Below are 13,246 nucleotides of genomic sequence, written 5' to 3' on the forward strand. Positions count from 1 at the left end.
GGGGGGTGCGCCGAGGCGCCTCCCACAAGAGGCAGAGGGAGCCGCGTGGCCGGCGCCTAGACGTGAGCCTGTTTCACCCACACCTGGGCTTCCTGGCCCCCCGCCTCTCCTGCAGGGTCGGATGTCTGCTCTCGACTGGCCCTGCTCCACGTGGCGGGCCTCGCGTGCCTTGCAGCAGACCCCTGCTGCCTGGCACCCTTGTCCTGCCTTTGCCGGCCAGCTTAGGCTTCCCACCCGGCTTTCTATAGCGTGGGGAGAAAGGGGACAGGTGTGTTCAGCGCTGTGGTACTGACTTCGAAAGCCTGGGTTTTGTTTACTAGTAAACTTGTGAGGTTTTCTGGTTTTGTGTCTGAGTTGTTGATTTTTTCTAAAAGAGCCATGTAGATTCCTGAAGACCATGATGTAGATATACTGAGCAACGATTTTGTTGTTACATCGATCACCATATCTGAAACATTGAAAATGGTGTTTTTCTCAGAGTGTTGCTCACGTCTGACATAAGTTGTCAGGATGGGGTGGCTGAGCAGGAGTGGGAGAGAAGCAGAGATTTCCTTAAAACTGAGATCAAATTTAAATACTCCAAAGTCAGTGCTGTTCAGTACGTTCGCACACTTGTGCAGCCATCACCCAGTCTGATTCTAGAACATTCTGTCACCCTGGAAAGAAGCCCCACCACAGTCACTGCCCACTGTCCCTGGGAGCCACGGTCTACTTTTTGTCTCTGGAATGACCTGTTGCAGGCACTTCCCGTGGGGGTGTGGCTGTGGCTGTGGAGAGAGTGTCAGCGCTTTACCCCTTCCGTGGCCGGGTCCGGCTCCATCATGGAGATGGACCACGTTCATCTGTCAGTGGATACTCGGGGTGCTTCCAGTTTCCAGCTGTGATGACCATGCCTGTCCAGGTGTTGTTGAGAACGTGTGTTTCCATTTCTCTTGGTCACCCGGGAGTGGAATCGCTTCGTTTCTTTACACGTTAAATTTGAGGACAAGAGGGATGCCCAGATCTCAGCTAGCGGGTACTTAGCATCCGTGGTAGAGGTGGCGTCCACAGCAGTTGCAGAGAGCTGATTGTTCTTCCTGTCTGTCTGTCCACGTGGATTCTGGGTCGATATCCACACAGGTCTGGCCAGCCACTTAAGGCTTAATGTTTGTTTAGTTTAAACTGCATCCACTGAGGAGCGTAGCGCTCAATAATTCTGGGAGTTTCTCGGGTTATCTGAAAAACAAAATATTTCATCTTTTAAGTGTCTTGCTTTGATGTGATTAATATGAAAAATATTTCATTTGGGGAAACTGCAGAATGCTGCTAAATGAACACAGAAGAAGGGATCAGACTTTGAGCTTAGTAACATCTGGGAGAAAAAATACAGATTTTCTTTTTAACCGAGACTGAGTTCTTGACGAGCTGACGCACTTTGCGGGAAGCGTTACTCTCTAGGAGATTGTGTCCATTGGACATGACTGATGGACAGTGCCTGTTGTTAGGAGTGGGGCAAACGAGGGGCACCTGGGTGGCTCAGGTCATGATCCCGGGGTCCTGGGATGGAGCCCTGCGTTGGGCTCCCTGCTCAGCAGGGCATCTGCTTCTCCTTTTCCCTCTGTCCCTGCTCATGTGCTCACTCTCTCAAATAAATAAATAAAATCTTAAAAAAAAAAAAGGATTGGTGCGAACTAGAGAAATTTTTCGGATACTGAATTTTACTTTACTTTGAAGAAGAGATCATAACTCAGGACCCTTCTGCTTGACCGATGCATTAGGAGAAAGCATGCTGTGATGCATGCCTTCTGACTCTGCCCTGGGAGAGTCTCCCCCAGCAGTCTGATTTCTGTGAGGAGGCCCGGCTGCACTGCCCCATCCGGCACCGTGGTCAGCACCTGAGGGCACGGAGGTGGACAGGGTGCTCTCCAAGTGGCTGGCACGTACATATATGCTGGGGGGAAAGCTCACCACCTGTGTCTCTTGTATCAGATTTACTGTCTACTTGTAGTCTCATCACGTGTTGAAACCTTCTCTGAGTTGGATGAACCCCGTCCCTGCCACGTCCTCCCCAAGACTAGCTCAGCTGGCCCCGCTGGGGAGAGTGTTGGGTCAGCTAGTTTATATTACAGAAGCCCTGTGAACACGGCATCCCGTGCGGTCACTGAACTCCTGAGAGCCGCTGTAGAGCTGCAAGGAGACTGATTGCTCATAGAAAAGTCTCTAAGTGCCTGCAGTTTTAAAAATCACAGGTCTCAAAAATGGTTATTTCTTAAGAATTCCAAATGGTTTGCATCAATTGATGTGTTGTTTTATATGAATACAGAGCCCCAATGTTTACTGCAAGGCACCATATCTTTATTTTTAATTTTTTTAATTTTTTATTTTTTTAAGAGAGAGCAAGCAAGCGAGCACATTGTGGGGGGAGGGGAGGGGCTGAGGGTGAGAGAATCTCAAGCCAACTCCCCGCTGAGCATGGGGCCCAACGCGGGGCTCGATGCTGAGACGGCAACCTGAGCTGAAACCAAGAATCGAATGCTTTACCCACAGCGCCCACACGGCCCCGGCGTCGTATCGCTTTATGCCCACGTTCTTTGTAGGCCATTTTGTATGTCATGGCAGATTTCCTCCGAATGAGTGAGGAGTGCTAACTGTTGAGGGCAGTGGACAGTACCCTCACCTCCTGTTCTTTTGGTCACAGTTTGCTCCTGCCTATGAAAGGTACTGAAGAGCTGTGGGGTGTCCTCATTCAAAGATGAAGCTGGCTGAGTCAGAGAAACCAATCAGCTAAAATGGAAGAAAAATGGGGTGTGTTAATTAATGAAAGGATTGTAGTGATTTCTTATAAAGAGTTTAAATTCCTGCTGTTTATGCGGATGATAATTCCTACAACACTTGAGTAATCCTATTTGTGAGATGTTGGGTGCTCAGCTTTACTGTACCTCAGTTATAATTGAGTCACTGTCAGAAATAGGGCTCAGGGGGCTCCTGGGTGGCACAGCAGTTAAGCGTCTGCCTTCGGCTCAGGGCGTGATCTCGGTGATCTGGGATGGAGCCCCACATCAGGCTCCTCCGCTATGAGCCTGCTTCTTCCTCTCCCACTCCACCTGCTTGTGTTCCCTCTCTCGCTGGCTGTCTCTATCTCTGTCGAATAAATAAAATAAAAAAAAAGAAAAAAAAAAGAAAAAAAGAAATAGGGCTCAGGAATGTTCCAGAGCCCAGTCAGTAACCTGACGGACGTGTACGGTGATTCACTGCAGTGTGCTCAGCGGGGGTGGTGAAGTCGAGTCTGGGAGAAGCACTTAGTGGGGGGAGGGGTGTCCGTCACAGCAGCGGGAAGGTGATGGTGCGGGGGGCCATGAAATAGGGTTCATACAAGTTGCCGCGTTCACAAAACAAAATGCTCCGCCTCCATATGTAAGGAAGGAAATGTAGCCGAAAATATTTCTTGAGAATTTATTTACATAAACTTTTGTTTTTTTTCCTCCCCTGAAGAAGGCTCCATGCCCAGTGCAAAGCCCAACACGGGGCTTGAACTCATGGCCCTCAGATCGAAACCTGAGCTGGAATCTAGCATCGGATGCTTAACCTACTGAGCCACTCAGGCGCCCCTGCATACACTTAAATTCTTATTTTTTTAATAGTTTATTTTTAAGATTATTTATTTATTTGGGGGAGAGAGAGCACACACTCATACGCACAGAGGCACAGACAGAGGGAGAAGCAGACTCCCCGCTGAGCAGGGAGCCCGATGCAGGGCTCCGTCCCAGGGTCCTGGGATCATGACCTGAGCCCAAGGCAGACACTTAATCTACTGAGGCACCCAGGCGCCCCTAACCTAAATTCTTTGTCGTCATAACATTAAAAATCATTTTCTTGGCGATCATAAATGGGCTCCTGAGAAGAGTGGGATTACAGACAGGTTAGTGCCCAGTGAAAACCCAGGTAATGAAGACAGACGGGCAGAGGAACGCGGCAGGTCAGGGGAGAAGGGCTGCGGGGCAATGCTAGTTACAGAGTTCCAGCTCCTCTCATGGAGTTCCAGAAGGGGCGGCACGTGTCATCGTGGAGGGTTGCCCTGTCTGTGCCCCGTGCTTCCCACTTGTTCGTGCCAGGGAGAACGTCCTTGGCCTCTTGCTGCAGTCACAGTTGAGGTCCTGATGACTTGTGCTGAGTAGGGCAGCCTGGCCTGAGTCGGTGGCCTTGCCCCTTGGTCGGCGATGTGCTCATATGGTTTCTGTGGAATGTGCTTAGAGTTGCGGGGAAAAGACTTGGCTCCGGTACCAAAGACCGTTTGTTTTTTCCCTTTTCCTTATGATCCTATATGTAACTCAACCCTCTTGAATTGCCCATTTAAAACCCCAAATTATCAATCTGTTTATAGCTTACAGATGTCACATCACTCCCAAATAAGCATAGTTGTTTGGGCTGTGGGTACACTGCTGACTGTGTCTAATCCCAGAAAGGTGGGCCATCCGGTTTTTTAGGTTGATCTGAGGGTCGAGTGTTGTCCGTGCTCATTTTAGGTGACATGCGTGAATAAGGGCACAATCAGGGTGTGACTGTAAGAGTCGTGTGTGATCGGGGGCTGGGGGGACACCCCACAGGGTCTGTTTTAGAAAGCCTCAAGTCAGCTCATTCCCAGGGCTGTCCTCCATGACACAGCCAGAGCCTCTGGTACCCCCCAGCCCCCCAGCCTGTGGGCCCCCATGTCCTCGCCTTCCCCACTCTACAGGCCATGGAGAAGGCCACACCTTCTTACTGGCCTTGTCCTTTGACTCCAGAAGCTAATGATGTTTGCCTCCGGAATGGTCTGGTTTAGGAGGGGTACGTGGGGAGCTGGACACCCCGTGGAGTGAGGCCAGAGGAGAGGTGTGAACGCTGGGCTCCTGGCGCCTCTGGAGGGGTGGCTGGCACTCAGGTTATAAAAGCCTCTAGGCGACGTCGGAGATGGGCCCAGATGCAGATTCAATCCCATTTTGGAATACCATGTATTCCTGCTGGTCCCACACTTTTCCTAAAGTAGATTCTGTGACTCTGACCAGGCCCCACAGCCTCTGAAAGCAAGCGTGGACAGCATGGTCCTGGCATTTCAGAGCCCAGTGGGCATTGGGGCAAATACCGAGGCTTCCGGGCCACTTTTTCTACTTGATCCTTTTTAAGGTGCTCTGGCTTCCCGGGGGGTGCCGTGCTGGGGTGTGAGTTCTCCGTACTGCAGGACACGTCACCACCTCTCAGTGGGGCGGCTGGCGCCGTCTGTGGGCACAGGTCGCTGCCCGGGGTCTCACAAAGCGTATGTCAGAGTGTTGCCTGTGCCGGGCTTTCCTCTGTAGGCTCTGGGGACCGGCCTGCTGCCGAGCTTTGGTAGCAGAGAAATGCAGAAGCAGAGGACTTGCGCACCCACATTAAACTGCAGCCCCCACTGCTGTCAGACGTGCGGAAGGATGGGGGTGTGACTGGGGCAGGGTGGGATGGCAGGGTCCGGACACGGTGAGGCTGTCATGTCCGTCCTCCCAGTCACAGGGAGCTTGGGCTCATGGCTGATGCATAGACCACTTCAGGGATGCTTGAGTAGACTCGTGTCTTCAATTTAAGAAAGATTTGAGTGTCTGTGGTAAGAATAATAGAACCGTTGACTTTCCAGTCAACAACAACAACAAAAAACCCCAAATAGTCCATTACAAAACATTTTGAAAGAAAATGGTAGAATGTACCATTTCTAAATCAAAATCTCTGTAATTTGTAGTTTGTGGAATGTCAATTTTACGGATTTGAAAATTTTCTAGTTCTGTTTCACGTGATTATAAAACCCCTGGTTTTGCAGGGAGGATGACCTGTTGGGGCCGCCTGGCACCCACTGCCGTCCTCTGGGCATGCGGCCATTCGTGCCGCTTGGGGCCTGCTGTGGTTCTCCCTTCTGTTTAGATCTTTCTGGCCCCTCTTCTCCTGCCAGGTGTTCATTAAATACCCACTGATTCGTGGTGGGGATGAAGATTCTTTTGACACATCTGTGTGTGATGGTCATGGAAGTTCAGCTAGCAGATGGCCACAACTGTAAGCTGTGACAAGTGTTGCTTTATTTTTATGTAAAAACAGGCTCCAGGATCCTGGAACATCCTGGCTCAGGGTGTTTCTATGGGACAGATAGTTCTAGGCAGCACAACAATGAGCTGTTCCATGTATTACACACAGAATTCTTCTTTCTCTTCTTCTTCTTTTTTAAAAGATTTTATTTATTTATTTGAGACAGAGAGAGTCACATGCACACACAATGGGGCCGGGGTGGGCTGGTAGGGGAGGGGCAGAGGCAGAGAGAGAAAGAATCCCAAGCAGACTCCTTGCGGAGCACGGACCTCAATGCAGGTTCCATCTCATGACCCTGAAATCATGACCTGAGCCAAATCCAAGACTCAGATCCTCAGCCGACTGAGCCACCCAGGTGCCCCCCCACACAGAATTCTTACTCTCTTTCGTGGGGAAGAAATTCATTATTTGAGGGTGTAGTCAGCCTTTGTCCCAGCCCTAGAGACACTGAGCCATGATGCATGTGTAAGGTAACGCAGCCAAGGGGCTGGCCTGCGATGGCCCACTCTGTGAATTCTGTAGGGATTTACCCAGCAATACCCTTCCGTTTGGAGCTGTTTCTTCCATTTTATGCGGTATGTTGCTTTTGAAATTCATCAGTGTTTGGGCAGGTCTCCAGAAAAGCCAGATCAAAGTAAATTTTTGGTATAGATGGAAAATATAGTCCGACACCTGTCCTGACCACGAATCTGTTTTCTGAAAACTTGCCTGGAGATGCTGGAAGTCGACCTTGAACGAGCTTGGCATCAGGTTTGCCATGTTGTGGACCTGGTGCTGTGTTCTGAGTCTTTGAACAGCCCCGGAGCTCCCAGTGGATCAGAGAGTATTGGCTTCTTTCGGTTTGTTCACTGTTCACCTCTCACGACTACAGAGAGTGGAGTATGTGGAGGGTAACAGCAGAGATGCGCTGTGACAGGCGGCCCACAGCGGCGGTGTCCGGCCTCTGGGAGCAGCGCGGGGTCGCACACGCCTGTGTGAGCAGCACATTCCCTAGAGCCCTTCTCTCCATCAGAGCTGTGGACAGGGGATGCCATGACCGAAATGTTGCCCGTGGCTGGTGGGCAGGACCCCATGGGCAAAACCTCATCATCTTTGGACATAGATGAGATGGGGAGTTAGGCTTGGTTGGAGTGACATGGCATCTGGAGTGGCCGCTAGCGTGCTAGACTGTCCCCTCTTGCCACTCTGAGGTCACGCACAGGTGTGTGCGGCAGTGCCCTGAGTAGTGATGCCCCTGGATGGAGGTGGCTCAGCAGGGAGCCCCTGAGCTGCAGTTTGGCCTGTGAAGTGCTGGCGCGTGGTCGGTGCTGAGTCCATGCTGTCGGGGAAGAGAGATGTGTGCGAACCTGGGCCCGCTGTTGCCAGAGGGATTGCATGCTGTGGTCCCAGGCACATCGGCGTCCATGAGGGCCAGCAAGCGTTGAGAGGGTGCAGGAGGCTGGTGGCCCTTTGCGCTGTTGAACATGGACGGTTGTGATAGCCTGGCTGCCCCTGCCGTCTTGCTGCTCTCCTCTGCTCATGTCATCTTCCCGGGGCTGAACTAGACGCTCAGAACAGGTAGTTGTACTGAAGTGTTTTCAGGGTAAGAAAATTCAAGTTACTGCTGAAGGGGTTTTATTATAGTAGGTTTTTTGGACGTGCTAGTTAATTTCATTGAAGGTTCGAATAATTGGAATAGAAGGTAAATTTATTTTTCTTATAATCTGGTAGTTTTTAAATAAGGCCAGTAGAGTCTGTGTATTGTTTCAGATGCCCAAACTGACCAAGCTGTTTTAGTAAAATAAATATATGCTTTCTGAATAGTCAAAAGGTGAATTTCTCAAATATTTATGTGGGAAGGTGTTTCATCTTGTTTCCCATTTAAAGTGATTCATTGTCACTGGTGAGAAGCTGGAGTCGAGCCTGGGTTCTTGCTCCCAAGTTGGAAGTGGGTTAGGGGTGAGTCTTTCCAAGGGGAGCAGACCTGAGCCAGCGGGTCAGCCAACATGATCCTGTGCAGGACAGGCACCTGAGTGTCTCTGGCAGTCCTGTCCTCCTGCCTCGGGGGTCACAGAGGGCTGCCTGTCTCCTGCAGGACTGCCGCTGGCACTGGCGGAGCCCTGGTCCCCTCTTGCACTGGGACGGGTCCCCTGCTTCCATGGCGAGGGTTTTTCATCTCTCTGGTGGTCAGTGTTACTCATGCGGTGGTTCTTGTCCAGTCTTGGCTTCTTGTTCTGGGGACGAGCATGCACCTGTCATTCACAGGGCATCTAGTGAAGTTAGGGACCAATCAGTTGTAAATAGGCCATAAACTGCCTTGTAAAATTTTGAGATGTTTTATTGGAGTAAAACTTCTGGGTAATTTCCCATGTTACCAGAGAAATTTAAACCATTATTTTCAGGAGTGATAAGGAGGTGGGGATAAAGAAGGTTAATTTTTAGACTAATGTGCTTTTTTGGGGGGGGGAGCAGCATCTCCTGAAATAATACTATAGGAGTTTGAACTGACATCTTTCATCTTCCAGAATATGCTGGTACCATTTCCAGAAGCTCGTGTGCTTGGCACGGAGGACAGGCTTTTTTTGTCTGTAGACAGGCGTCAGCACGGAGCAGGGCCCTTGCTGGATGTGGAAACCAGCTTCCCTTGTTGGCGTGGTGAGGGGCGGCCCTCCAGCGTCCCCTGCTCCTGTCAGATCTTCGGCAGCGGAGGAAGGGGCGCCACACGTGGCTCACGTGGTGCCTTCCGTGTTCTGCAGCACCCTCAGCAGAGACTAGTTGGGGAATACGGACCCATCTTACTGATAATTATTATTGACATGAAGAAAATGAGGTTTAACCGTCATTTGTCAGTTTTTTCACTCCTTCAACATCATATTTTGCCTTCACTTAGATGAAATCACTTTTTCCTTCCTTCCCGTGGAATCACTTTGAAAACACTTGCGTTGACACGTTTGGCTCCTGTGTCCACGTAAGTGGAATGTCACAGTGTCAGCTTGCTGGTGTTTTTCTTTCTTGTTCCTGGAACTGTGAGGCTCTCCAGTGGATGACATTTGGAAGAATGGCCTTTTTCCTTGTATGCCACTGTGTCAGCGCCAGGGCAGGTTCGGGGTTTGGACAGGGTAGGGTGCTCCTGGCACAGGCACGTGGCCGTCAGAAGCCCCCTGCTGAAGGGTCTTTGGCTCGTGGGGCAGCGGAGCTAGCAGGAGACCTCATGGTGTGGACGGCATGGCTTTGGTGGAGGAAGACGCTTCTCTGAAGTGTGGGACCAAGGGGCAGCCTAGGCGGCAAGCTCGATCTCGGGGTGGAGTCCGTGGGGCCGTTCAGTGGGCCGTCATCCATCCCTGACTGAGTCATGCCATCGTCCCGCGCACTCCAGATACACAGTCCCAGTGCGGGTTTGACAAGATGTACGCTCACTGTTTGGAAAACAGCACCGAGCTCCTGTCCAGCGTTTACACTGCTTTGAAAATATCGTGTAAACGGGGGATGCTTCCTCAGCGCAATTACGTTGCTTCTTATTCCCGAGAGAGGCTGCAGCCACCTTTGGCAGTTCAGCCCTTGTGGCGCTGGCCCACGTGCCATGTCCGCTGTGGTCGGGGAGGCAGGTGCCGCGCTGCCCCGTGCCCCTCCTGGCTCAGGCGCTGCCTCCCTTGCCCGCGGGCTCACGGGGATCGTCCTCTTCAAGTCCTTAGGTCCGGAGTTGCTGCTTGGTGTCGGTAGACGCCACCTTCGGTCTGGTTGTACAGCAGCGAGTGGGAAGGGACTAGGGAAGGTTTCAACGCCGTAGGTCCTGGATCTTCTTGGACTGCTGAAGAGCCCCGTCAGCGGCCATGTTNCTGCCCCCCCCCCCCCCCCCCGCATACACACACGTCCCCTGCCCATCAGTTCTCAGCACAGATGGGGTCACTCCCCTGTCTGTCCTTCTTCCTTCCCCTACTTGCGTTATGGCTTGACTGTGGCAGGTGGAGGGAGGTCTCCCCCTCTGTGCAGGGTAGTGAGGAACAGGCTTGCCGAGGGTTTAGATCCTGAGCACCAGACCCAGTGCTCAGGCCAGGCCCAGAGTTGCCCAGTTAGTAGGTAAGTCAGTAAATACCCTAGAAGCTGGAGCTGTTTTGACATTTCAAATATGCTCTGGAGACAGCCCCCTGCAAGGCCCCCCAGCTGTATTCAGATCACTTGTCCGTTTTGTTTTTCTATGTGGAGGCTAAACGTCACAGTAGCTGATGGATTTTGGGAAACACGCGTCTCCTGAGCACAAGCTCGTGGCACCATCACTTCACTCGTAAAGCACTGAGGTTTCTCTGAAACGATGCTGCTTCCTCGTGGCTTATTCTCAGGGTGATTTGTTTTCCGTCCTTAGCTAAAGCCAGGAGCCTCGCCTCAGCTCCCTAAGCAGTGCTCCCAACATCCGGTCAGCCCCCAGTGGGCGACGTGGTTGTCTTGACGGGGTTGCTGAGCCTCGCCTGGTGTTCATGCAGATCTTGTGATTCGGGCGCTCAGCCCGGAGAGGCTCCCCGCAAAGGGGGTGGGCCATATGAGTCGGCTCCAGGCCTTTGGCAAAGCAGGGCAGGGCTGGCTGCCTTTTGTGGGGACCTCTTCCTGTGCACAGAGGTCGAAATGTTAACAGCACGACGTTTCAGAATAAAGCTCACGAGAGATCTTGAGGCCGTGATGAACTGGCTGTGGCGTGACCTAGCAGCCCACTTGAGGGAAAGCTAGTGTCCCTCTCACACCCCAGCCACCCAGGGGGAGGTCTCATCTTTCCCTGTTGGCACCCCTGCTCTCCCCCAGTGGCCTCTTCATGCAGGGGTGCTCTCTCACACCTTCCCTGGCTACAGTGTCGGGGTCAGAAGAGATTGTTGGGGAAGCGGCCAAGTTTCCTAGCGGAACTGATGGTTCTCTTGGTTTGTGATCATAGGCGGGGCTTCCTTCTGCCAAAGGTTGAGGCTCCTCTGAGTTGGTGTTTGTTTGACAACCACATGCAGACTGGGCCACTCCGACGGCTGGAGGCTGTTACACAGAAATGGAATCCGTGGTCCCCCGTGGTCGAGCAAAGCCAAGCCCCTCGCTGAGGGTCTTGCTTGAAAGCCAGGGAGCTGGCAAGGTGCCTGTGGACCTGTGGCCAGCATGCCCCAGGTAGAGAGGTTTCTCCCACCTCATTGCCCGCCTCCTCCTCTCTCCATGTCAGCATTGTGCCTGTCTCATGATCATCGCTATGGCCTTGCTGAAGGCGGCGGGGGGGGGGGGATCCTCCCCCTACCTGAACGCTGAGCTCTGTGTGTTTGCATTTGACACGTCCCTTGAGAAAGCCGAGCTTTGCGGCATGTCGTGGTTTTCAGTGTGCAGTGGCAGAGATTGGAATTGCTTGCACAGGAAGCCATCTTCCCAGAGTGCTCTCCTTTGGGAAATGGCCAGAGATCAGACTAAACAGGGGAAACCTGGAAGACTGTCTGACTCTCAGAGTAGCTGGAGTGTGTGGCACCCTGTGGACCAGTGCCTGTTTCCAGACACGTTCAAGGATGCCAGGTCTGTGCCCACAGAGCACGCAACCCCTTGGGGACCCAGGTCCCAGAGACCTGCAGCCCGCCTGGCACCAGGCCCTCCTGCTCCTGGGTACCCTGCTCCTACAGTCAAGCAAGGCTGGGGGTTCATTCTGTAAGTAGTACCTTTGAGATCTTAGAAGCACAGATGGTGCATTTCTCAGGGTTAAGGAGAACACGTGTGTCGGGGAACAAAGTTTCCACGGGACAAGGAAAGAGATCACAGCGCTCGGAGTGGGAAGTCAGAAGGTGCTTTCAATTGATAGACTGCCCAGTTCACTCTGAGAGGTCAAAGAGCAGGGCGGGGGTGTCCACAAAGCAGGACAGGGGAGACACGTCCTCATGGAAGGACTCTGCAGCGAGGAGGAGAGTGTGGGCCGGTCAGCACTCTGCTGGAGCCCTCTGTGCAGCCGAGCTGGCCGGCTGCCTCGTTGCCCGTGCGGAGCAGCGTCGCCTAAATCCTGTCTCAGGAAGAGCCTGGCTCTTGTGGGAACCGTGCACTGGTTTCTGTGGATCACATGTCCTTTGTGGGGGTCGCCCCCGTGCTCCCGGCCACGCTCTGGAAGTTGGGGGAGCAGTTTGCCAGCTGCCTGCGTGGAGCGTGTTTGAGCTGAGCGCTGGGCCCTCGGGTTCGTGAACTTACGTGAGCTGGCCTCTTGTCTCCCGCAGAGGACTACCCCAACGGCACGTGGCTGGGCGACGAGAACAACCCTGAGATGCGCGTGCGCTGCGCCATCATCCCGTCCGACATGCTGCACATCAGCACCAACTGCCGCACTGCCGAGAAGATGGCACTGACGCTGCTGGACTACCTGTTCCACCGGGAGGTGCAGGCCGTGTCCAACCTCTCGGGCCAGGGCAAGCACGGCAAGAAGCAGCTCGACCCCCTCACCATCTACGGCATCCGGTGTAAGTGCGCCTCCCTCGTTTCTGCCCCTCCCTTGGCGCCTGCTCATAGGACGGGGTCCCTCAAGGCAGCCTTTCGGGGCTGAGTCGGGACCTGCGCTCGGGCTTGGAGAGGGTGCTGGTCTCCACGCCGGTCACAGAGCCTGTGCGTGGAGCGGCGCCCTTAATAGCGCCGGTGCCTGCTGTGGGGAAGACGTGGGGGGCGCGGGCCTTTCAGACCCCAGCTCCGCCGGTCCTCAGGCCACTCTGGAGGTGGGGGAGGAGCAGAGCCAGAGCCGCCCTCTGCCCTCTGACCACTGCGGCCTTTCCTGGGCTTCCCAGTGGCACGAGCAGGGTGCTGCCCACCTCCTCCCTTTCAGACGGAGCTGTGTGATTATGGGCCGACCTCTCTGGCTGTGGCCAGCAGATCCCATAGACCCTGGTCTTGATGTCCCTACAGCCTTTGTGGTTTTCCTCCTCTTTAAAGAGTGCCCTGCACTCAAATCTGTCATCCTTGTATCCTGTTGGTGACATTTCAGGGGTGCAGGTGGCCCACGACCTTCTCGGCAGCACCCACGTGCCTCACCCCTGGGTTTGTCCGCCCCACAGAGCCCCCTGACTCCGGGGGGCGTTGCTGTGGCTTATGAGACAGATGCGAAATGAAGCAGACTCGCGAGACTCGAGACTTGTCACAGGAGGGCTGGGTAGCCGTGTGTGAGATCCAGGTTCTCGAGATACACTGTGGGTGAATGTCAGGTTTAAGTCTGAACTAGCAGAAGGGG

The 13,246-nt window shown here is 53.3% G+C and overlaps 1 protein-coding gene across 6 annotated transcripts in view; it reads left to right on the top strand.

Annotated features, from left to right (window-relative positions):
• BANP (BTG3 associated nuclear protein) overlaps window positions 1–13,246 on the top strand; it is a 128,274-nt gene that overhangs the window by 51,040 nt on the left and 63,988 nt on the right. For all 6 annotated transcript variants that reach the window (XM_019803550.2, XM_011229551.3, XM_002913376.4 and 3 more), the window contains one exon: window positions 12,249–12,488. In XM_019803550.2, the coding sequence (XP_019659109.2) occupies window positions 12,249–12,488 (240 nt within the window). The remainder of the gene's footprint in view (window positions 1–12,248; window positions 12,489–13,246) is intronic.

Source organism: Ailuropoda melanoleuca, chromosome 12 (genome assembly GCF_002007445.2).
Source record: "Ailuropoda melanoleuca isolate Jingjing chromosome 12, ASM200744v2, whole genome shotgun sequence".
In the NCBI taxonomy this organism is placed as follows: domain Eukaryota; kingdom Metazoa; phylum Chordata; class Mammalia; order Carnivora; family Ursidae; genus Ailuropoda; species Ailuropoda melanoleuca.